The 24,446-nt window shown below is 52.5% G+C and overlaps 1 protein-coding gene and 1 long non-coding RNA gene across 5 annotated transcripts in view; one reads left to right on the top strand and one right to left on the bottom strand.

The window, feature by feature from the left end:
* The window catches only part of LOC140846245 (uncharacterized), a 67,363-nt gene extending 43,238 nt beyond the window's left edge, over positions 1 to 24,125 (bottom strand). Inside the window, exons 1-3 of one of the 3 annotated variants that reach the window (XR_012125234.1) lie at positions 24,076 to 24,125; positions 16,549 to 16,744; positions 3,654 to 3,755 (exon numbers count right to left, since the gene is read on the bottom strand). This is a non-coding gene — a long non-coding RNA (uncharacterized lncRNA). Of the gene's footprint in view, positions 1 to 3,653; positions 3,756 to 4,633; positions 6,316 to 16,548; positions 16,745 to 23,888 lie in introns of those variants that run through there. The other 2 variants (XR_012125232.1, XR_012125233.1) reach the window with 2 other exon arrangements.
* HLX (H2.0 like homeobox) lies at positions 7,831 to 13,415 on the top strand. 2 transcript variants are annotated; one of them, XM_017677079.3, is made up of 4 exons: positions 7,843 to 8,895; positions 9,623 to 9,802; positions 10,578 to 10,762; positions 12,561 to 13,415. In XM_017677079.3, the coding sequence occupies exons 1-4, from the start codon at positions 8,322 to 8,324 to the stop codon at positions 13,044 to 13,046; spliced, it is 1,425 nt and encodes a 474-aa protein (XP_017532568.2). In that variant the 5' UTR covers positions 7,843 to 8,321; the 3' UTR covers positions 13,047 to 13,415. The 2 variants fall into 2 exon arrangements, with proteins under 2 accessions (XP_036870439.2, XP_017532568.2); XM_037014544.2 differs by lacking the exon at positions 9,623 to 9,802 and having other exon boundaries at positions 7,831 to 8,895.
* Positions 24,126 to 24,446: the final 321 nt, after the last annotated feature.

Genomic DNA, 24,446 nt, shown 5'->3' with positions numbered 1-24,446 from the left:
AGGACAGGGCCTTACCCACACAGAGCACCTTAGGTGATGTGTAAGGTTAGGGACGGTACACCAAGGGGGTGGAAAGCCACTGTAGGATTTGGATAGAGGCGTGGTAAGATTGTCATCGAGTTGTGAATAGAGCTCTTGGTTTGTAGAATATGAAACAGATGGGTGGGAGGCAGATAATGTCTACAGGGAGGCTTGTCAGGGAGCTGCCATAAACGTCCAGAGGAGGAGGACGGTGGCCTGGACCAAGGTGGGGACCAGGGCACGGAGGGAAGTGGACGGGTCCTGATGTCCGTGAGAGCTGGGGGACTAATTTGATATAGGGAATGAAAGAAAGACCATCCAGGGTGACAGTCAGGTTTTCGTTTTGAAAAAGAAAAAGTGAGGCAGGAAGGAGTGCCTTTACCTGAGAGGTCAGTGGCGAGCTCAGTTTGGGACATGTTGAGGGTGAGGTACAAAGAGACAAGCAAGCAGAGGTTTGAGGAGGTGGCCAGATACGCACAGAAAATTCAGGGAATCGCTTACAAGAACTCATAACGTCAAACCAACTTTTTTTGAGTTTGTGCCTGACTTAAGTGGGTAATTGTCAGCCGTGCACCCGACTCCATGCATGAAGGAAGGGTCAGCTTAGTTTTTGTGTTCTATTCCTGCTCCTAATCCCAGCATTAAAATCTTACAAAACTGGTTTCCCAGCAAAGATGAGAAGCTGTCATTTAGGGAAACAAGGGTTAAAATGCTGTTAAAACTAACCACTAAATGAAAAGTGAGGCACACTTCCTAGGAATTAAATATACACCAATTATGTTTTATTTTCTACAAAATGAGCATATTATAGTACTATTATGGTTCCAGCCTGCCTTCCTCAACAGACTAATGGCCATCCCAAACCACTAAATCGTGCTTTTAGTGAAGAAATAGTTCTCTTTTGAACCTAACAGCTAATTTATGTGTGCCTAATTACAAACATAACAACTAGCCCCAAATTCAAAAGTGCAAACTCAAACACAACTGATCGCTTTGAAGATTCATGCATATTTTGTTTGCATCTCCCAAGAAAGGAAGCAGCCCCACAAGAGAGAAATAAGCCATTCAGCTGGTGTTAAATTATCAAGTGCTCCGTCTACAAATGTGTGATTGAATACGGTTATATCCATTTTCTCATACAATTTGCTCTCTAACAAGACTGTTTAAGATGAAGTCACTGGCTATCCTGTCAGTCCTACCTCCTAAGAATCTTAAATTCTCCTGTTTGTCCCCACCTGCTCTGCACGGAACACCCCTGCTTCAGCTGAGGCCATCCTCAACTCTGTCTTGGGACCCAAATTTCAACAATCAGTCTAAGCTAGGTAGACTCGTTAGCAGGATGAAGTCTTCTGTGACCCTGCGCTTGCCTTTCCACATCTTTGCAATTCTGATTCCTTTTCAAGATCTATGAAGACTAGCATTATGGGCATTATTAATACCTATGACTTAGGCAAAAGAGCCTTTGGCCATGAGATACCTGTAACTAAATGAAATAACTGTATAATACAGTTATACTGTTGTACAACAGTGAGCTTCAAAAGTGAAAGTTTATTCTTATTGTGTAGTTTAACAGGGCATTAAAGTCTTACAAAGCTATTTGGTGCTGGTGGGGAGAAATGAATGGCAGAGTTCTAGCACATAGAACACATCTTGGTTCCCCTTTCACCATTTAGAGTGCTTGAGAGTGAGAACAGATCCTAGAAAAATTCCAAGATGCCACCTTCCAATCCCCCTCTTTAGTACCCTGCAAGGGCATTCAACCCTTGGTTGAATCTCATGCTCAGAGCTGCCTCCTGTCTTCTGCCAAAATGGCTCCTTGCCCTTAGGTATGTGTATAATAGAAAGGGTCAGATATGTGAAATCCTAGTATATGATGCCTCATCTCCCAAGAAGGAATCCTCCAGGAGTAGAATTTTGGCTACCTTGAGAGGAAGGGAAGAGATACCCTTAACCAAGAGGTTTCCTAATACCTCTAATCACAAATTAATGGTGTGGTCACCCACCTGCCCTTGTCTGACAGTTTCCTACGACAACCTCTGGGATGGATGCAGTTCTCTTCTTCAGCCTCTTGCCTGAAGCCAATGCACATTTGGATTCAGGGCAGAGTTTTTCCCTCTGCATAAACTCTTTCCCCTAAAGGAAGTGGTTGAGTGGTACAGCTCTGGTAGCTGAGTCACAAAGTGCAGCCTCTGCTCCCTGCAACACGATTTCCTAACTATGTAACCTCGGGCAAGCCACTTAACCTCTCTGAGGATCAACTTCCTAAACTCCAGTAGGAATCATAATGCCTCCTGTGTCCTTACAGTTGGTTATTTTAAAGAATAAGTAAACTAGTAAATGTGAGCTGGCCTTCATATCTGTAAAATGTAAAGTATGAGTACTGAAGGATGACAGCTTCCCTCACCCAGTCTGGTGACTTGGGTGGGACACATAATACAAGATCTTCTCATATTGCCGGCAATATGGGAGGAGATGGCTGCCATTCAGAGCCAATTTTAGAAAACCGGATTTTCACAAAAGGAAGAGTCTGCTTTGGTCGCGACATTGCTGGCACGAGATGGGCACTGCCAGACAACGATGTGGAGATGGCCCAGCAGGTGTCAGCAGAGAACCAACTTTTGGTACTAGGCAGGCTCATGAAGGGGTGGAGGAGATACTGGGGCCTAGTGGGCTAAGGAAGGGCTGGCACGGTTCTGCCACTAGATCCAGTGCCGCCCCAGTTCTGCTGGGGTGCAGGTAGGCAGACTGGGACTACTGACATGGGGACAACCCTGCAGCTCCATCTACAAAGCCCCTTTCATTGGCTCCAGAATCTTCTCCATTCAGAGGAACCCTTCCCATTCCTGCCTCTCAAGAGGTCTGGGTCTGAGCCCCTTTTCCATCCTCAGAACCTGTGCTCTAACCTGGGAAACTGGTTTCAAAGGAAAGGAAGGTTTTGTCTGTTTAGATAAATGTTACTTGGGGAGTGATTTCCTCTCTCCCTCTCAACGCTGGAGTTGTTTTGAATATATGATTTCCATCCACACCTCCTTCTGCAATGTTAACATTCAACTCACTCTGTAGAGACAAAACCCCAGCTATTCAGATTCAGTAATTCAGGCAACAAATCCAGCTTCTACAAGGCGCATGGCCGATACACTGAGAGCGGGCCACTGCTGCTTCCGGCTCCCACACAGAAGCCTGTTGAACAAAGTACTAGATCTTATATGTTAAAGATGGTCTCGCATATTCTACTCTTACAGGGACCTGATTTCACTGCAAATATACGTGAGTCTGCGTTACAATATGCCATGTTGGAATGGGTTCTACCATTAGGTTTTATGAGGCCTGAGGTCTGTCCTGCCTGGGTGTGGTGAGGGTGACTTGGAGAAAGAACAGGAGCAAACCCCAAACTGCCTACCCGGCCTTTTCCGCCAGTCTCAGATCCCCAGTCTGTGTGTGTGTGTGTGTGTGTGAGAGAGAGAGACAGAGACAGAGACAGAGACAGAGACAGACAAGGAAGGAGGGAGGGAGGCAGAGAGAGAGAGAGAGGAGAGAAGTAGTACATGTATGTGAAGTGGTACATCCTGGTAACTGCACAAAAGAAATATTTAAGAACATCTGGTAAAAGGAAAAAGCAAATGGGATCAGACCTGAAAGGCTGCCAGAGTCTCAGAAGCCAGATCTGTGGGCAAGAGGTCAAGGGCAGGGCCGTTTTCCACATAAAGAGATGGCCACCTGCAAGTCTGTCACACCTGGGAGATAAGAAAAAGGAAAATGAGTAAGTCAGTGGCTATAACCTCATTGTCCTATCACACTGTCATTCGCCTTTCCTACCCAATATCAAAGTCCAGCTATCTTCAAAAAACTCAGGACTTCTGTTTAGCCCTGGAATAGCTATCTCCAGGAAAAGGGAGTCATGGCCTATAGAATAACCCATGTGTTTGTAGTTTCTAGAATCCTAAGCTCTAGTATCTAGCATCTTCAAGGAACAGAAGCCCAGGACCTACCACTAAATTCCAGCGCTGGGTCCAGCAGTCTAAAAATCCTTAGCTGGCAGAATGAAGGCAGAATATATGCAGATTCCTACACTGCCGCAAATCTCTCATATCTTCAGACAGCTGGGTAAGCTACGTTTCCTTCTCTTTCTTACTATGAGCATTTAACTATTTCCATCTCTTTTCTTGAAACCAGGACATCCACATTTAAAAGAATATTTAAAATTAAGGGAGGGGGTGGAGAGTCCCAAGTCCATAGAGCAACTACCTTGCAAATTATTTTACCTAAAGGAAAAACAAAATCAGATAGCAGATTTGAACAGCTTAAACCCTTGCTGAGTTACGTCACTGTAGTAAGCAAAGCTCAGCATTCACTCTCCCTGAGCTTTAATGCCCAACCGGTATGTATCTGTGCTTCCAGGTTTAGGACAAGAATTTGTATTGGTGATTTAAGAAGTATGGATGCTCTGAATATAGGGACAACCAAAGGGTAGTGGGGCCCATGTCTTCCTTCAACCAATGCAGAAACCTCTGATTTAGGCCCTCTCTTTCAATCCAAAATTCCCCTAAAAAAGGTAGACAGCGTTACATTGTAAAACCAACCCTCTCTGGTGTTGTCTATTCCCAGTATCTCTTCCCAAAGATAGTGTTGGCTGTGTCCACCCAGGAAAAGAGATGGGGAGATTTGTATGAGTTAAAGACAGCCTTCTGAACTGCCCAGAAACCCCAGGCATTGTGGTATCTCACCCCCTACCCCGCAGAAAGCTGTTCAACCTTTTAGTGTAAAGGACTGCCTCTATTGCTCTATTAACAATTTTAATTTGCTGGTGCAACTGTCCAACGTCAGGAGAAATCTTTACACTTGAGCTTCCTCTAAGGTCCACACAGCCACGCTTAAGCTCAAGTTAATTCGTTTTAGTCAGGCTTTCTTCGCGCCTTCTGGAGCCTGGAGCCTAGGGCTTCGTGGCTACGGCCCCCGGGGCCCTCGCCTCTGCCCCCAGGGCCTCCCCGCCCGGCTCAATTGCTCTGGGCCAGTTCATTTCGCCACAGCTCAGAGCCGCTCGGAAAGCAAAGATTAAAGGGGAAAGTCGCAGCTGTATATTTATATTTTCATTGCTAGAAGGGAATTGATTTCCGCGCATTTATTTTGGTAGTTGTAATACACAAGGGCGGATTTGCGTCACCCGAGCAACTTGTCGGTGGAGATAAAGTTGCACAAATATTGAAAGGGGAAGTGCTAGGAGTCATTATAGAGTTTTTCTCCGGAAGAAATAAGGATTTCTGCAGTATCCTAAAATACTAAGGCCGATTCTATTTTGAGACCGATCTCGCAGGCACATCCGCCCATTTAGTCAGAGTTTGAGCCCATCAAAAAACAGGAGATGACCTGAACTCCGGCAAACCCGGGGTTTCCTGCTGCTCTCTGGGCTCTGAAGGGTGGGGAGTCAGGAGGAGGGGAGGCCGAGGGCTCCGAAGAGGCGAGGGGCCCACAGAGACGAGGCCTGGGGGCCCAGTGTGGTGGGAGGCAGGGTGCACCCTAGAGGTTTCCTTTCCCGCGTCCTCCCCTCCCGTCGTCCCCGGAGCCCATGGCAGGCCTGGGTGGTGCTGACGCGGTTGCAATGAGGCTGAGGGCCTGGGAAGAGCCGAGCGGCGAGTTGCAATTAAGAATCGGGAAGGAAGAAAGCGTAGCAGGGCTGGGAGTTGGGGAACCTATACTCGGGGTCTCGATATAGTCTCTGCCGCCCTGGATTCTGGGCCTTTAAGGTTGCACAGGCTTTTCTTGGGCAACGCTGGAGCCTCGGAGGGCCCCTGTTCCACCCAGTCTGCACTCCTCGCCCAGCCCCAAGGGTCTGGTGTATTATTTACAGGCTGACACCTGGAGGGGAGGCCTAAATGCACCTCTTATAGAACCGTGAGGGTGGGCTTGGGCTGAGGTTTGCACGTTTGCAGTCGAATTGAATTGCAACCTAATTGGAAGTGACACTAGAAAAGAGAGGACGAGAGGGTTTCTGGCCACCCCTACAACACAGTTGCGCTAGTGACTCCCTGAGCGCTGTGGAATTGAGAGGCCACGCCCTCCCATCAGTCTCTCCCAAATCCTCAGCCTTTGCATGCAACGCCTCCACTGGAGCGTTTCAAGGAGGGTCCAATGCCTCAAGTGGCTTGATTCCTGTCACTCCTTTTGCCTGGTCTTCCTGTCTCTCATCCCAGGTGCAGGGTCTCATCCCAGGTGCAGGGGCCTCCGGCGATCATACCACTCCATTCTATCTCTGGAAATAACGGCTGTCCTGGCTGCAAGAAGCACTGGAAGAAAACCCTTTAATAAAAGAGAGAGGGAGAGACAGAGAGGAGGTAGTCTTAGTACTGGCTGGTCGGAAGTGATTGGTTCCTTCCCAGGAGAAAGTCAAAAGCTTCAAATGACAGCATCTGCACCAATAAGCTAGAAACCATTGGAAATTAATTTATTTAAACCTGAACTCAAGACAGGCATGGCAAGTTCAGTTGCCTTCCTGGGTTTATTTGGTAAGACCTCTTGGCGCTGAAGTGAAATTTTAAAACGCCACAGAAGCTTTATTACAACTATATTGAAAGTTTCTGGGGGGAAAGAATGCCACCGAAGTTCAGTTAGGAGATGCTTATTTAGGACAATCGAAAACAAAATATTTCGCGGTTTCATTATGGTTATTATTTTATTTTCTTCCTGAAAATGTGCAAGAGGAGCTCATCTGGGTGGCCTGTGGTTTGTTTGGGAGAGGGGTGGGGAAATCCATTCTGACTATAATTTAAAAGAGAACGAATTCTTAAAATAGAGATGTTGATGCTGCAGAAACGCTTCCACTACACCCTGTGCTCTAAAGACCCAAAGTGTTAATGGAAGACATTGGCCACCACTGCAGCTTCTCCTGCGACCGGGCCCAAGGGGTTTCCCGGGCAGTCACTGAATTGAAGGTAGCTTTTAACCCCAAGGAAATCTGCTCTTATAGGCACTTGCGAAGCAAAGGACCCTACTTGATCGGGGATGTGGCTGAGTAGGGAAGGTGACATTTCCTACAAGGTGCCGCAGAGGCGGGGAAGCGCGTGCAGCTCAGCGGTGTTTCAGACGGCGGCGGCCTGTTTTGCTGCCTCTCTAAAGCTCAGGGGAAGGTTTGCCTGCGTCCAAGGGAGACGTTCCAAGACATCCATCTTATTTTGTTTGAAAAGTTACTTGTTCAAGTTGTCACTGTGTGACAGCTCAGAATAAAGCTAATTTGCGACTGCCCCAACCCCTCTTTCCCGATCTCGGAGGCTGCAAGGCGGGCGCAGTGAAAATTGGGCGGGGACTCAGGCCCCCGCCTTGGGGCTCGATACCTTAGGGCTGAGCAGACTGGGGGCGGGGGCCCACGAAAGGGAGCTTTGTAGAGGACACCGGCTCTCAGGATAAATGCTGCGTGAAGAAAAGTCGGGCCTGAGTAAAGAGGAAGGAAGCTAGGGGGCTGCCAGCACGTTCCGGGAGGCGGGCTTTGCATCCCGCAGTAACACGAGGGAGTACCAGCTTCCCCAGGCGAGCGCTCCTGGAGCGCTGTGACCAACTCTTCGCTTCCGCTGCCCGTCTGGAGCTGCAGAATTTAGTCGAGGGTCGGAACTCTCTGGAACCCCTGTCCCGGCGGCTCAGCGACAAACCCTGCTCAGACCACGCGGCAGCCGCAAACACTTTGGCGTGGCCGGGGCGTGGCCGACGGGATGGCCACGCCCCTCAGTCGCAATTCCCCTCCACTTCCCGCTCCCATTGGCTCCGAGGTTGGCCAATGAGCGCTCGGATCGAGGTCCTACCCTGGGTCTGACTCGAAAGCTCCTGCCAAAACTTTGGGAGTTTTTAGAGAGGACTTTTTTTTCCCCCCTCTTATTACTTTTTTTTTTTTTTTTTTACTAACGGATTATTATTGTTGTTGTTTTAAATTTAGCTCTTAGGGCTGAACTGTTTGGGTTTTTCTTTCGGTGCCCAGCCCCTGTTTCCCTCCCCGGCTTCCCTGGCGAGCGCGGAGCCGCGGCCCTCGCGCGTCTCTCCGCTCCAGCGCCCCTCGGCGCCTCCTGCCCGCGGGGAGCGCGGGCGCCGCGCCGCCCTTAAAGACGGGCCAGGGCCCGGGGCTGTGACCGGCTCGGATCCGGCCCTCGCCTCCTTCTTCGGCGGCGCTGGGGCTCCCTGGCCTTTCTTCAGTGCGGACCAAGAAGCGAAAGCGGATCGTCCTCGGCTGGGCTGCCACCGCCTCCTGGACTCAGCGCACCCCCGCCCCACGCACCCACCCACCATCCACCCGGCCCTGCCAGGCCGCGGCGGCCGCCAGGATGTTCGCCGCCGGGCTGGCCCCCTTCTATGCCTCCAACTTCAGCCTCTGGTCGGCCGCCTACTGCTCGTCGGCCGGCCCGGGCGCCTGCTCCTTCCCCTTGGACCCCGCTGCGGTCAAGAAACCCTCCTTCTGCATCGCAGACATCCTGCACGCCGGCGTTGGGGATCCGGGAGCGGCCCCGGAGGGTCTGGCCGGGGCCTCGGCCGCCGCCCTCACTGCGCACTTGGGCTCGGCTCACCCGCACTCCTCTTTCCAAGCCACCGCCAGATCCCCGCTTCGACCCACCCCGGTGGTGGCGCCCTCCGAAGTCCCGGCTGGCTTCCCGCAGCGGCTGTCTCCGCTCTCGGCCGCCTACCACCACCACCACCCGCAGCAGCCACCGCATCAGCAACAGCCTCCGCCCGCCCCCCGCGCGGGCGCCCTGCAGCCCCCTGCCTCCGCGGCGCGGGTGCTTCCCGGCCACCAGAGCGGCTCGGCCCCGGCGCCCTCCAGCAAGGACCTCAAATTTGGAATTGATCGCATTTTGTCTGCAGAATTTGACCCAAAAGTCAAGGAAGGCAACACCCTAAGAGGTAGGTCTTGGGCGAAAGGCTTCAGGCCTCTGATCAGGGCCCTGACGCACTCCCTGGTCCCCGGGTCATTTGGGATGCCTTTGAATGTTTTTACAATTGAGGACAAATCGTTAAAATGAGGAAAAGGAAATGAATTGGAAGAAGACTGTAGAACATTAGTTTTAAAACTCACCTGCTCTGCATTAAAAAAGGACTCTAGGGATGCTTTAAAAAACACACGTCACAGAATCAGTATTTCCTAACAACGCTTGGCATACATATTTGCTAAAAGGACTATCGGCTGTCTCTTTAATCACAGATCAATTGACACAAAAAGCCCTTTTGGGAACACTTTCCCTCCCATTTATCTGATTTCTAGTGAAATTACACCCAAGGAATGTAGACAAAGTCATTTCTAAATTCCCGAGGGAGCAGAGTGGGGCTCCTTTGGGAAGAGGGTTTAGGTCTATGGAATTCTTGGAAGGCACCTGAAAGTGACTTCCTTTCCACAGTTACACATAAAGCCCTTACCTTGCTATCTGCGTGGACAAGGACATGTGGGACAGAAACATTTTGTGCATCTCCCCTTGGCCACTGTCGGGAAAGGAGTTTGGGTGCAGACAGGGGTCTTTCAGGACCTCGCTCCAGGAAAACGGAATTGGGGGCGAGGGGGAGGAGAGGAACAAATCAGCGCGGAGAGTGTGGGTTTGCCCGAGGTGTAACCAGCTCTTCTTTTCCCGGTCCTCAGATCTCACGTCCCTGCTAACCAGCGGGCGGCCCGCGGGGGTGCCCCTCCCCGGCCTGCAGCCCTCCGCTGGCCAGTTCTTCGCGTCTCTAGATCCCATTAACGAGGCTTCTGCCATCCTGAGTCCCTTAGGTTCGAACCCGAGAAATTCAGTTCAGCATCAATTTCAAGACACGTTTCCAGGTACGGAAACCCTGCCCGGCAATGGCCAAACCAGCAGCTTGACTGACAGAAAGCTCAGGGTTTATGCTTCTTCACGTGGCAACCGCGGTGCAGCAATCCTGGAGTTGAGAAGGGAGGTTACCGAGAGCAGGGGAAGAAACCGAAAGATTTCTCAGTGAGCTAGTTCACTCTTCGGTCTCCTCCCAGGGGAAAGGGGTGTGGGTTCTCCGAGCCGAGACAGTGTATTCGTGGGTTGGTTGCGGGGCTCCCCCTAGGCTTTTCGCTAGAGACGGTAGTTTGAAAATTCAGCAAGAGGTGTTGCTTATTAACATACACACTTTTCGAAATGACCTCAAACACTTCTGCTCCAGGACATCCTGTGTGCCTGCGTGGGCACTTATGTGAACACACACACACACACACACACACACACACACACACACTAGAGAAAAGAAGCTGTCATATCTAAATCTTTTGGGCCTAAGTGACATTTTCACCTTCTCTTCAAATGCCTGATGGCCAAGCATTAGGCTTATAATTTTCCTTTGTAATCAGTGCACCTCTTGGGCTTCTCCACTCCACACTTGCTTTAGGCCTTATGCCTCTTGAGAGCTGTGAAATTCCTTCTTTAGAGAAGCCATTCCGGGTCTGCCGTGAAGGACTTTCTGAATGAGGTAGAGCAAACTGTTAACACAGAAACAGGTTTGAGCAGCATGGCGAGTCCCAGGCCCACAGGCCATGAACTGGGCACTGATGGGCCCTCATGTCTCTCTTTTGCTCCCTGTTCTGGTGGCAGGTCCCTATGCTGTGCTCACGAAGGATACCATGCCACAAACGTACAAAAGGAAGCGCTCATGGTCTCGCGCAGTCTTCTCCAACCTGCAGAGGAAAGGCCTGGAGAAAAGATTTGAGATTCAGAAGTATGTGACCAAGCCAGACCGAAAGCAGCTGGCCGCGATGCTGGGCCTCACGGATGCCCAGGTAAGCCAGCTGAGACTGCAGCGCACAGCCCCCTGGGGCAGGCAGCAGCCTGTGGCCTAGCCCCAAGACCCCCTCCATCCCACCCACTCTCCTTTTGTGGTGGAGTCACAAGTTCTTGAATTTCATGAGACTTGATGGATTTGCAACTTGAGGAAAGAGAGAGGAGGGGTTTGGGGGAGGCGGACAGAAAGACTAGTCATCACAAAGATGTGTGTCAATAAGCTCCGAATATTTACTTTGGTCAAAAAAGCAAAAGGACCGCCAGGAAAGCAAATAGGTTGCGGCAGATAATTATGTACTGGGCTGTAGTGCAGTTCTCTGTAGGAGGCAGTTTGTTTCAGAAGAAATCAAAATCCTAAGAGATTGTTGTTGGGTTTTCTTTTCCCTCCCGTCTCTCTCCCTCCTCCTCCTTCTGCTGCTTGCTGGATTGTGAAATCCCCAGTTGTGAGGAAGTGAAAACATCATTTCAAACGGAATTACTTAGCCCCAGTAGGGCAAGGAGTCCGTTTGCAGTGTCCAGTCGGTCTGATTTTCTAACGGAACAAGCTCTAAAGCTCCCAGGTGGGGGAGGGGAAAACTGAGGGACAGAAGAGAGAGAAAAAAGATTTTCTTAGAACACCCAAGAGCATTCCAGCAGGTTCTGCCTACTTGACTTTTTTTTTTCAAGACAATAGCAGATCTATCAGGCCTGAATTCAATTTTTTATTTCAATTTTTTTCTTTTCTCTAATTCAGGAACTGGACTTTATTTTTTCTTTTTGGATTTTGAAAATAGAAGTCACCCCTCTTCCACACCCCTTAGCAGCGGCCCTTGTTCGTGGGGTGCTGCATGTTCTGAGCAGGGCAGAAGCCAAAGGGAGGCACTTTTTTCTTAGCTCCCTTACGTCCTCCACCCCGTCCTGTCCCTGTGTCTTTCTGTCCTCCATTACACAATTCCCCTGCCTGACACACACACTGGAAGAGCCCAGCCGTTTTCCACCAGCTGTGGATGTTATTTTTAAAAGGGAAGCTGGAATTTGTGTGAACGCATTGGGTCCCCCAGGGGACTGTATATATTTATATAGATTCTCTGTCCTATGCCTACCCCCTTCTTCAACTTTGCACAGGTTTAATTCCAACATTTTCTGAGTCCCCAGAAGGATTAGTTTATCCTGAGCAGGGGTGGAGTCCTTATCAGCTTCTGAGTACACACATGCCAAGGAAATGCTCTTCTATTGAAGGTCCAGCAAGTGCTCCCACCTCACTGGGATTAACTCTTTGAATCCTCTTTTCCCTCTGTGCTTCCTGCGGTTCCTCCTTAACAAGAAGTGCTTTTGCTTGCCTTGGGTGGTAGAAGCAGAGGAGGGGATCAGCAGAGCAGGGATTCTCAACATTAGTTTACCAAGCCCTTGAAATGATGTCCAAAATCTTGGGTGTCTGTCCATTTTTCTGGGCCAGGAGTCCATAATTTTGATCTTGGGGAGTCCTGGCTCAAATGGGGTTAAAAAGCATTGACTTAGAGTAATTTGAGGGCGAGGTACAGGAATCTGCCTTTCCAGCAAGCGCCCAGGCCATTTCAGGCTCGAGATCTGGAAGGCCACATTTTCAGAAACAGCCCTAGTGGGTTTTGTAAGAAAGAATCTTGGGCGATCTTGTTTCCCTGGGCTGCCTCTTGGCCCCTGCGCCTATCACAGTGCCTGGCCCCTGGTTGAGGTGCAGGGGACACTTAGCGGTGCTCCCCGGACTTTGGGGGTGGCTCCTGGGTGCACCCGGTTCTCATCTCGGTGTCCCTCCTTGTCTCCCCGTGCTGTGCGGCGCAGGTGAAGGTGTGGTTCCAGAACCGGCGGATGAAGTGGCGGCACTCCAAGGAGGCCCAGGCCCAGAAGGACAAAGACAAGGAGGCCGGCGAAAAGCCCTCCGGCGGGGCCCTGGCTGCCGACGGCGAGCAGGAGGAGCGGAGCCCCAGCCGCTCCGAGGGCGAGGCCGAGAGCGAGAGCAGCGACTCGGAATCCCTGGACATGGCCCCCAGCGACACGGAGCGGACCGAGGGGGCCGAGCGGCCTCTGCACCAAACAACGGTTATCAAGGCCTCGGCCGCCGGCCCCCTGCTCAGCGCCAGCAGCGCTGCGAGTGGTGGAAGCACCGGCGGCGGCGGCGGCGGCTTGAGCTTCTGCGGCCTCAGTAGCGCCAGCAGCCTCGGCAGCGGCGGCGGCAGCGGCCCGGAGCTGCTCCCTGCTCCCCAGCCCGCCCAGGGCAGCGCCCCGCAAAGCCCCGAGCCCTCCCAGGCGCCGCTCGGCGGCCTATAGACTGGACCGGGGCGGAGGGCCTGGGGTCCTGAGCGCGGACTGCCGGCCTCCCACTGCGGCCGGATTTGAAGCCTACTTTACATGGGCGGTGGGGCCGGCGGGAGACGCAGCGGAGGAGCCTCCGGCCTTGGGTTGTAGCTCGCCTCCCGCTGCCCCGCTGGTGCTGCCCACCAAGCACGGAGCCGAGGGGAGTCTCAGCGTCCCCCGCCGAAGGCTCCCAGCGCCGGCCGAACACTTCTCCTCGGATGCGAACAGCTCACAACGGGAAAACGTTGGACTAAACAGTCTTCCCCGAACAGGGGGTCGTGGCGCAAAGACGTACTGCACTTAGGACGCCACAAACTTGTAAATAAAATGTTTACTACGGTTTGTAAAGGCCGCTTGGGCTTGCTGGGGCAATGAGATCGTTAAGATCAGGGATCCGCATCGTGGACCTTAGCCCCAGGGCACTGCAGGTCGTAGCTGAGGAAAGGTGGGGACTGGAGCATTTGGGGAAAATGTTGCAACGGCATAACCACTTTGCTGCAGAGATCCACGTTGGGGCGTAGCGGTTTCACCAGTTCAGAGGTCTAGTAGTCAGGAGCCTGCACCAACTGTCTCTGAACGCGCGCTCCGTGACCCTAAATAATACGGCCGAGAACCGAATTGGGCCACAAAATCTGTTAGGCCCGCCGGGTAGACGGCCTTCTCCACCCGGAGTCGGGACCCAAAGTGTGCCTCGCGGGCTTTGCGGGGCTCTGGGTGGAGAGGAGCAGAGTTGGAGTGGAGAAGGCTGGGGTGGGTGGGGTCAACCTAGTCCCAGCCGGTGCTCACAAGGTGTCCCCTCAATGCTGGGTGTGGATCCTTGAGGCAATTACAATGCCTACCACTCCTTGCTCAGGAACGGATAGGGACACCGGGCAGGTCTGTAATGTGGAAGAAAGGACAGACAGACCACAGTGGTTAGGGCTTTAAAGATATCCAAACTACTGCACGGTAGGGAGAATACTTATTCAAGGTCATACTAAGGAGCCCAAGCCAGAACTTGGACCTCCGGTCCCTCAGGTGGCGAATGATGGGTCTAGGAAACCACATCAGTCCCACCCCACCCTCCCAGTTCACACAGAATCAACCTTCCTACCTGGACTTATACTGCAGGTCTCATTTGAGCTCTTTTCCCCCTGAAGCCCCAGTGAGTTGAGAGGCTGTGTCCCCATCACACAGCAGCTAGAACATAGCAAACCTATGTTGCTTGGTTCAGGGATGGGCCATTCAAAGTTTCGTTTTGAGAGGTTTAGGAGTCAAGCCTCTCTCCAAGACCTGTTCCCCCTTGGCTCTCCTTCCCTTGAAACTATGAAATGTCTGGAGTTGATAAAAAAAAAAAACTCTTTTGGGAAATTTTAAAACAAATAGATATACATTGCCAACAAACTTAGTCACCCTGACATATTTGGCACCGAGCTCAGAGGAGAGCACAAGTCCTCTTACAAGCCAACCACCTGAGCTGAGGAACAGGTTCCCCTTTAGAAGGTGCTCCTGGATGCTAAGGTCAGTGGGTCTAGGATGCGTCCCTGGTCGGGTGAGAAGGCTCCTAGAGGTCCCCCTGTCCAGCTTAGCTTCTTCCCCACCTTGACCCATTCACTAGACCACATTCAAAGGCCTCCATTCTAAACTTCCCAGCTCAAGGGCAGAGTAAAGGCCTCAGATTCAGCCTCCTCGGGTCTGGCTAAGTCCCAGAGCCCAGTGGAGGGATGCAAGGCTGACCATTCCCTGCTCCAGTCAACCTCCCGAACCTCAAATCAGGATGAACTCCATGAGGGCTGTGCAGAGTGGGGAGGAGAGAGGGGGCCGCCACGGTGGTCCAGCATAGGAAAGAGAAGAGAAAGGCAGGGTGCCCCAGGGGGACCTCAGGTTAAATGCGACTGTGAGCCAGGTGTTATACCTAAACGTGCCAGGAGTTTCCAGGTGAGAGCAGCTTCCTCACCTGCCATGGGTTCCAGCCTGGGGTTGGAGTCATTTGCCCAGAACTTCCACAGGCTGTTACTCAGACTGCAGGATTCTCTCTGCACCCCAGTTTTGCTTTCATTACCAATGTTCGTTTCCTCCCACCCCCGAAATACTGACATTCTGGAACCACGATATCCCAAGAACATCGAATTTTGAGGCACTTAAATCCAGTTCTGGAGTTCAGGAGCATAGGCGGCAAGCACGTGTGTCAGGTGGAGGCGCGCGGCTGGGACAGGGGGAGGGGAAGGAGTTGGCACCTTATGCATACCGCAGCCACCGCGCTCCCGAGGAGCACAGCGAAGTACCTGCTGTCCCCAAGTTTCCGCTGCATTTTCCCACCAAGGGCTCAGGGTTTTCGAAAGATTGTAATGATGTAATTTCAGGCAGAATCAGGCCGTTTCATGGTCAGGTTCTGCCAGACCATAGGGCGCGGCGAAGCCGGGGGAGCTGGAGGAAAGTGGGCAAGCCGTCAGGCACCTGGGGTGGGGGAGCCGGGATGCCGCGGGAAGAGTTCGCAGCAGGCCCCCCCTTCCTCGGTCACCCTCCACCTCTCTCTCCTGAAGATTTTCCCCCTTGAAAGTCCAGTGGGGCTTTACTCTGGGCAGTGGAATTCCTCCGCTTTTTCAACGGAATATCACAAGCGCGAGAGAAGCTTATGGTTCATTTGGAAGAAGAGCAGCCGCAGGACTCCTCTCCAGGCCGGCGAGAAAAAGCCGCATTTGGGGCCAGGTCGACTCTTACGGAACTGCCGCTCGCCCCGGGTACCGAAATTTTCCCGGTGGCGCTCACTGCTAGCAAGAGCGGCCAGGGAAGCTAGAAATTCTTCAGCTAAACCGAGATTTCTCAGGCACGTAAGAGAGGGCCAAGCATGCACGTTCAGGGGACGCCAGGTCCACCGAGGCCCGCAGGGCTGGGGCTGGGAGGTGGCGGGTGCGCGCGTTCCGGAGCGGAGCAGAGCCTGTGCCCCCACCGCTGCCCGCGCGCCACCCAGGACTGTCCCTTTCCTAAAAGCGGCAGTAACTTTTGTCCCAAGCAGAGCTCTGCCCCTCCAGCCGCAGTAATCCTCGAGGCGCTGAGGCATCAGAGCAAGGTTACCGAGGCGCAGTTTGGTGCTCGCAGGGAACGGAGCCCACCAGGGAACTGGTGGAACCGTTGAGAGGGTTGGTGGGATAACCCCCTCGGGTGCGCGCGCGTGCGCGCGCACGCACTACAACTACACACATTGGTTATACACAAATACTTACGGGGCACACAGAAGCGCGGACTCAGAGGACAGACCATCTACTGGCTATTTCAGCACTTTGTGAGCAAAGCCACGCAAGTAAAGTTCCCCATTATCCTTCATATGGCAAAGCAAAGTGAGCAACCTCACACCATCTTCTTCTAGTGTGAGTGGGTGGGGAGCTTGTCTCCAAAAATGTTTCTTTGCTCCAGGTGTCATCGACCAAACCAGTGCAGGCTGGAGCCCCGTTCTCCTCCATTTGTCTGCCTCATTCGAGGGTGGACAGGGACCTACCTGGTGATGATGGTGGTAGCAGGAGGGTGTTGCTGGGAGCTTGCTGAGATGTCGATCTGTCCCTATCCAAGCCAAAGCTGTCCAGCTCTGTGGCACTTGAAGGCGAAGTCTTGCCCCTAAGGGAAGCTCTGGACTACATACCAGCCAAGGAGATCACCCCCTGTCCTCCCCTGCAGCCTCCATCCATCAAGGATTCCTGTGTGGGGGGTATTGGGGGGTGAAAACACTTGATCAGACTCAGGTTGTCACAAATCCTTCTGATTCCTCCCACATCTCAGAGGGTACCAGTAGCTCTGGGGTCTTTCTTGTGGCTTCTCTCTCTAGCTTGGATCTGGAGTGGGGTGTTGGCAGGGGTTCTAGTTTGCAGCCATCACCAGAGCCAGGTGAGCTGTGAGTGCCTGACCTGCTGGTCTCTCCTGTTCTAGCACTGGAAGCCAGTGTAACTGGAAGGTGACCCCAGGTTCACCCTTAGCTGTAAGTGGCCTCTAAGAGCTTAGGGGTGTCCTGGGCATGGCAGGAACCAGGACCCACAACAGGGGTTTTCTGGGAGCGTTTTAGACTTGAGTTTTAATCTGTGTGGCTTTCCCCAGTTAAGCTTTAACCTATTCCCAGATCTGACCCCACTTCCCCTCAAGAAGTTGACTAACTTAAGACTCTTGGTGTGCGGGATGGGTCTGGGGCGGTTCTGCAAGAAGAAATGGGGAAGAGGAGCCAGAGAGGCTGAGGTTGACACACCCTCCTCCCTTGGGTGCTTCCTGGCTCTCTTCTACCTTGGTTCTCCTTTAAGAAAGAAAAGCCTGTGGAGGGACTAAAGGCTTGAGTCAGTCTTCCCTTTAGACGTGGTACACACTAGAGATGCAGCAAAGGATTCCGGATGCGCAGGGCCCTTGCATCCCCGCTCTTCGCCTCTGGAGAGGGGCTTGCATACTCCAAACTCTTCGTGAAGATACAAGTAGTGGGTTTTAGGAGGACTTTAAGTGCAGGTGTTCCTGCTGGGGGAGATACAGCAGATTGCACTGTGTTCACGCATACGTCTGGTTCCCAGCCTCACCTTCGAGGTTATGATGGAATTAACTGGCCTCCCAAGGACAAATGAACTGCCCTCTCCACCGGGCTTCTCCTCTCACACGCGATATTAACACCTGCAGTGTGCGCCCCCTGCGGAGGCCACTCTTTGGAAACAGCGATTGTTTACACAGGGCAGAGTGCGCCTTCTAAGCTACCCCCCACCCCCAGTTCCAACAGAGCACAAGCTCTTCTGGGACTGGCCTGTGGCCTCGTAGCCTCTGGCACAGGGGAACTCAGAGAATCGCTGTCCTTTGGGCGGCTTGACTGCCCTACTTTTAGGAAGGAAGGATATGTGTCCCGGCAGGTGCGATTACTTCCGATTTCTTCATTTTAAGCATGAGGCAACCTAGGCCAGAATTCTTGACACTTACTGAAGTCCCAGGGAGAGTGAATGCCAGGACTGAGCTAAGCACGTGGAGTCAGTGCCTTCCGCAGTGCCAAAGAAGGAGAAGGGTCCTCCGAGACACATTTCACCTACCGGATTCCGATCCAGAATATCAAAGCTCAATGGCTTTTAAAAGAAGGGAATAAAAGGTTCAACCGCTGAGGAAACTGTGGGCTCCTGTTGGCCTACCTCCTCCTCCCCTGTAGTTCCCAAGCAGAGTCCCTCCTGGTATGGCAGGCTGGGCCTCCCCCTGGCACACTGCTCTTCAGCCCGCGATGCCACCTCCTTAGCTGGTTTAGCTTTGCTAATAGTGTCCCGGTCCGGGCCACACCCTGCTCGTGGGATGTGGCGCCATCCTTCGTGCTTTTCCGGTTATGCCTGTCGTTGGTGGCACTTGGAACTTGGGGCAGATCTCTGGGTTCGAGGCCTGATCGGCTCTTCTTTCCCCTTGCCTTTGGACCAACCCTAGCGGCAGCAGATACTGAGCCTCCCTCTTTTGCGCAATCGATGGTGCGCGACAGACAAGAAAATGGAGCCGGTGAAGGTGTCAGTGGCTCGCCGTCTGACGCCTGCTTGGAGTTGGAGGCTTAGGTGAACCCAACGACTCTTTCTGGGGGCCGGATATGGAAAGGGGCCCCAGATGGAGCGCGGAGATCGAGTGTTTCAGAAGCATGCCTGATACCAAGCTGGCATAGGGTAACTCAAACTAGCCAGGAAGAGTTCATTCATTCACCAGTTACTAACTGTGGGACCTTGGGGGAATTTAACCCTTTGGTTTTAGTTTTCTCTTCTGTGTAATCAAAGTTACCTAGCTTACAACTTGCTGTGAGGATTAATAGCACTAATCAAATGTGAAATGAGGGCAGTGGGTAGCATATGCTCAGCGATATAGGTTTAGATGTTATTGTATTCCTCCATTCGTTTACTGATTGCAGTATTAAGTCCTTATTAATTTTTGCACAGTGGGGAACAAAAGAGCGCAAGAAAATCCTTACTCTCCAAGAAATTAAGTGTGGTGTAGTCACAGTGTCCCCAGGGAAACCCTTTAAGGAACAGCCCAGAGGGTTTTCTCAGCTGCAGTTGAAGACAGGGGTTGTCCGTAGACTCGCTGACTCCATGAGAAGCCATTGCCCCATCTTCCTTTTGCTACTCCTGGCCCAGCTCCCCCAGTTCCCTGTGCACACCACAGGTGCTCCATACAATGCTTGTAGGTGTGGCTGGGAGTTTTCTCTGGGAGTTGGAAGGGGAAGAAGCTAATATTTTCTGATGCTTTGGGTCTGAGAGAAGCTTAAATAAGTGTCTGGGGTCCAAGGAGGGGAAAAATATGTGCCTGCTATTGAAATCATGTCAGGACAGATGACACGTAAATTAAATTTTTAACTAATTGCCTAGAGGGAGGGTCTTCAAAACGGAAACAGTACATCAACTGCCCCTTTAACTGGCAAAAGGTACCCTCCAGTTCTTGAGGGCAGGGCTGGGCTCTGCTTTCTGGTTAGAGGACTTTTGGCTAGCACAGCGCTTGGCACAGGAAAGATGCCTCAAAAGTGTTTATTGAAAAAAACGAATAACACAGTTATTGGGGCCCTGGAAGTTATTTATAGTCTCAGTGAATCATTGGAAACAACTTGATGGCATGGTTAACGCTACAAACACAAGGGGAAGCTGAGTGACGAGGCACAGAGCTACCTAGTGGTGACCCAGGGAGGAGTGGACTTGGGATCCTCAAATCATCTGATTTAGGATACACAAGAGTCCCTGATACTAATGCCATCACAGAGCAGAAAGAGAACACGTTCTCAAGCAGCGCTCAACGGAGATGAAAATGGTCGTTCAGTCACGTTCATCTGCAGAGTACACAGTGCAGATGGGCATCTCTGGCTTCAGCTTGTAGGTTGAATGACCCGTCCACATCGTGTCAACCTGAGGACCAGTACTGAAGCCACAGATTGCTGTGCTTCCTAGCGTCGCCCACCAGGCCCCTCCGCGCGGGGCACAGAGAAGGGCACTGCGCAGGGGATTCAGTAAGTCTGCAGCTCGCCGCCTCCCTCTGCTGCGCGGAAGTGTTGCTGTGTTTCCGGGAGTTCCAGAGCTACCCTCACCACCCTGCAACTCGCCTCAGGAGATTTCTGGGTCAGCAAATTTTAGTCTTGCTTTGGTTTGTTGAGGCTGGTTTATTTTGGTCGGAATGGGGTGAAGAGTGCACCCCGCACAGTTCCCAGCACGTGGTGGGAGCTCAAGAAATGAGGGAGTAACTTAATAAAGGAACGAATGGTCCAATGAATGAACAGGATTCCTTATCTCGGGATCCGCAGAGCCCTGGGTCCACGCATCCAGCCCTATTCTGGATCTCTGTGTAGAGAGCATCCCAGGCCGCTCAAGTCCTCTGAAGGAGTGACCCAAAGGTTCGGCACTGCGCCGCTCTCTCTGCTTCAGGGCGCAGATGTGCTCAAAGCCTAGAGCCTTTGGGATTCACCTGACCTCTCCCAGCCCGCGACTCGACTGGGTCTAACGGAGGGTGCCGGGTCCTTTGTCTTCTTGGATCCCCAGCCTGCCAGCAAAGCACTGAGTTCAAGGTCAGTGTCAGCACTCAGGCCCGGACTGGTCCCGACGTCACCCTGGCCCGGCGCTGGTGGACAGTCACCAGGAGGTCGTCCCTGGAAGGCTGCCTTAAGTCCTCTGTTCCCACCTCCCGAAGGGTCCCTGCCACCTGCGCTGACTTCTCACTGGGCGGAGAGGGCAGTTTTGTGGTTGAACAAATGGGGTTAAACTCTAGAAGGTAAAGGATCAAACCGAAGATGTGCTCTGCGACACACAATTTTAAAAGCGAACGACGACCGCAGTGTAGACCTCCCCATCTCCCTCGGGCTGCCCTCGCCCTTGTCCGTCTCCCAGCTTTGGGCATCCCCACCCCTTCCCATTTTTTGTTTCTCTCTTTCCACTCCCTGAGCTGGGGGGTCTTCCTTTCCTCCTCGAATTGTTCAAGGTTCCACTCAGGATTTTAGGAAGATTTGGGCCATTCCGGCTTGGTTCCAGGGCAAACCCTCGCGGTCGATGTGGGGCGCAGGGTGTGTGACTTGAGGGTGTGTGTGACCCCGGGCAGCCAGGCTGCTCCAGAGGTGGCTGTGGACTCCAGCCTCGACTATGGGCCAAAATGTAACGAAAGGCAGTGATTTATTTTTATTCTTAAAAAACGAATGGGCCAATATAATTAAGAAAAAATGAAGACCCTCAAAGGCGCCATTCTCCCAGAGGCAGTGTTCAGAAGCAAGGGCGATGTGCCGATGACGCACGGGTCATCCACAGCCTCGGGACCGTCCATCAACACATGCACGCACTGCTGAACCCCCAATGGCAGCAGGTGGCAGGTTCTAGGTTGGAGCCCGTCCAGGGCTCTGTGGCTCCAGCTGGAGCCACCTGTAGGCACCGTGAGGTTGCACGTGGTCCAAACCAGAAGTTTTAGCAAGTGGAACCTTTTCCCCCATCACTTTGCCCTCTCTTTGGTTTTTTCCGATGGCAGAGGAATGGTGGGTCGTGAGGAGACTCATCCTGCCACCCGAGTCTTGGCCAACTCTCCCCACCATGTTCCCATTTTCTCCCCGTGTTTGCCGTTTTCGTGGAGGCAGTTCATTCTCCCCTCTCACTAGGTTATGGGGGCATAACTGAGAGACAGCACAGCCACGGCACAGCCACGGCGCGGTTATCAAGCGGGAACAAAAGGCGCTCTACAAGCGGGAACTGTTACTAGACTGTCAGCACTACTACCATCATTGACACGCTAATTTCTTCGGGCTGGGGTCACGTCTTTTTTCGCGGTTTTAAATCAAGTGGAACTGGAGGAAATAGACCATCTTTTCCCAGTTTTTAAGCCATATTGAAAGTCTTGCATCTCATTTAACCTTCATGGCAACAGTCCGCAGGAAGATCATATTCTTCCCCTCTTACAGGTACCCACTTTGAGAAGCAGAGGTGGGGTAATTTGATCCAGGTACTCTGCTGGCGGTGGGCGTGGCCAAGCCTCCGACTCAAACCCCTACAAATTTCTTGTTCCAGTTCCTGACCTGGTGGGAGGCTGTGATTCTTTGTTCAAAGAAAAAGAGAAGTTCAAAGTTCAAAGAAAAGCTTTGCTCTTATTTTTTGGATAAATTATTCGAATCATTATGTCGAATATCCACTTTATGATGTGAGTGTAGACGAAACCACAGAGAAATCTATTAAGAATCATCCTGCTGCACCCCCAGGGAAAGCGCATTGCTGGTATGCCCTATGTCGTCTGCAAGGTTGACAACTGCGTGAGAGGAAGGCTTATTATAAAAGTCGTTTTTAACCAATGGCCGCCACGCACACTTACTGTTCCTCTGCGCCTCAAAATGGGAACATCTGCGTAGTCTACAAGCTGCCCAGGCTGTTCCCTCCGGGCTCCTGGTCACTTCCCCTTTCCCTTCTCACCTAGCCTCCCTTGGGCCCAGCCTCCCTCCCTCCCTGCTCCTTCTCTCCACCTCTGTCCCTTCCTCTGCGGCAGAGTCCCCGGCAGGCTGTACCCCAAGCCCTAACGCTGCTGCGATGCCACTGCGGCGGCGGGGCCGCTCGGCGATCGGCCAAGGAGCTGCCCGAGGTTTTCAGGGCAGGGAGGCGGCGGGGGGCGGGCGGACCTGGCCTGCGAGCGCCGCGTCGAGAGGGGAGAGAAATTTATGGTCTGTGTACACTTTCTGGCTCCAGGGGCCCTAGCGCCCGAGGGCGCGAGCTGGGCCGCAGGCGCCGGGGCCGTGCGTGGTGCCCACGGGTCTCTTTCCTTTCTGCCGAGCTAAGGCCACGGGGAGGGCGCGGTTGGAAACGAAAGTCTGGCAGGGGGGGTGGTGCCGGCCGCACAGCCCTCACCCAGCCAGAGAAGCCTAGAAAACTCGCTTGGTGGCCTGCTTTCCGTCGCCCTCGTCGAGGCCGTCTATGCTGACAGTTTGGAATTGCCTGTGGTGGATACCGGTGGGATTCCGACTCAGCATCGGGCTGCGTGGCCTGAAGTGCGGACAGGCCACATGCACCTCCTCCCCATCCCCATGTCCCGTGCACCGCTTTGTCAGGGCTTCACGTGGAGGCCTAGACTCAGCCCTCTGCCCCTCAGCCCAGACTTCATTGGGCCCGTGGCAGCTAAAAGGGGCCATCAAACAGCCAGGGCGAATGAGAGAACCTCTTGGGCCTTGGGCTCTGGAGGAGGCTCTGAGTTGGTCCAGGTGTCCGTCCGGGGTAGGTGGCCATGGCGGGGCAAGACGAGAGGCCGCCTGCTCGTGCTCTATTTCTGCGGGGTTAGCACGAAGGGCATCCGCACTGTCTTTCCGAGGCCCGGCCACATCCGCGTACAGGAGCTGTAAGTTAAGCCAGGTGGCCTGAGCTAGGCAGATCCCTCTATGCATATTGTCGCCAGGACTGGTGTCATGGAGTGTAACCGCCTAACGCACCTGTAAGTATGATTAGCCTGACTCTGTTTTAACTAATAATACCGGGCAAAAAATTTCAATTTACACTTAGTAAATAGTTGCGTGCCTATGTGCCAGGCACTGTTCAAAAATATTTGCATCTATTAACTCATTCGTTTTTTACGAAATGCTGGTTAGGTAATTGGTAATACTATCCCCATTTTACAGACGAGGAAACGGTGGCAAAGAAAGCCTAATTAACTCTCCCAAGGACACACAGTTAGCAAGTGGAGTTGGGAATAATTTACGTCTCCCTCTCTCCACGGCCTATATTAAGTACATCATCTGTAGGACAAATGAAACAAATGCTTATCTCGAGTATTAAAAGTCATGAAGGCGAGAGCGGGCTGAGTTCCCCCAGAAAGCCTCGGGTCGGTTTATCCACTCTTGGTGCTTGTCCGAAGGGGCTGGATACTCACTCAGCCGGGAGCTGCAGGCAGTCTGGGTCAATCGAGCCCGGTGGCCCAGCCATAAATACAGGCCGTTTAGCAATTACCCGTGGGGCCTTTTAATTGCGCTAGCTCCGCGGTAGTAATTGTGAATCTCTCTGACACCAGCTTGTCATCCTTTGCTTTCCTTTGATTTACAGTCGGGACAGATCCCTACCCGGTAGCTTTCTGGGAGCCCAGGGGTGGTGAAAGCTCGCGCTCCGGCGCACACGGGCGGCTTGAGCAGGCGGTGTGGTGCTTGTCCGTTAACGGCTTCTCTCCAAGGACATCTCACTATTCATGTTGGTGCCATTATTTTGAAAGCATGGGGGAGTCTGGAGTCACACCTCCGAAGCTCTAGCACCTCTAATTGGGGGCTTCCTGCGGCAGGACGCAGCGTTGAGGGAGATTGCGATTTATTTAAAAATATAAGTTAGTAGTAAAAAAGGGAGCAGAGGAGAGTAGGAAGGCAGGAAGTGAAAAAAGAGGAACAAGAAATACGAGTTAGAAGATGGAAATCATGAAAATAAGTGGGAATTTTGAAGCATT

This window comes from Manis javanica, chromosome 14 (genome assembly GCF_040802235.1).
Source record: "Manis javanica isolate MJ-LG chromosome 14, MJ_LKY, whole genome shotgun sequence".
NCBI lineage: Eukaryota > Metazoa > Chordata > Mammalia > Pholidota > Manidae > Manis > Manis javanica.
The sequence above is the reverse complement of the archived record's forward strand: the minus strand, read 5'-3'. Positions and strand labels throughout refer to the sequence as shown.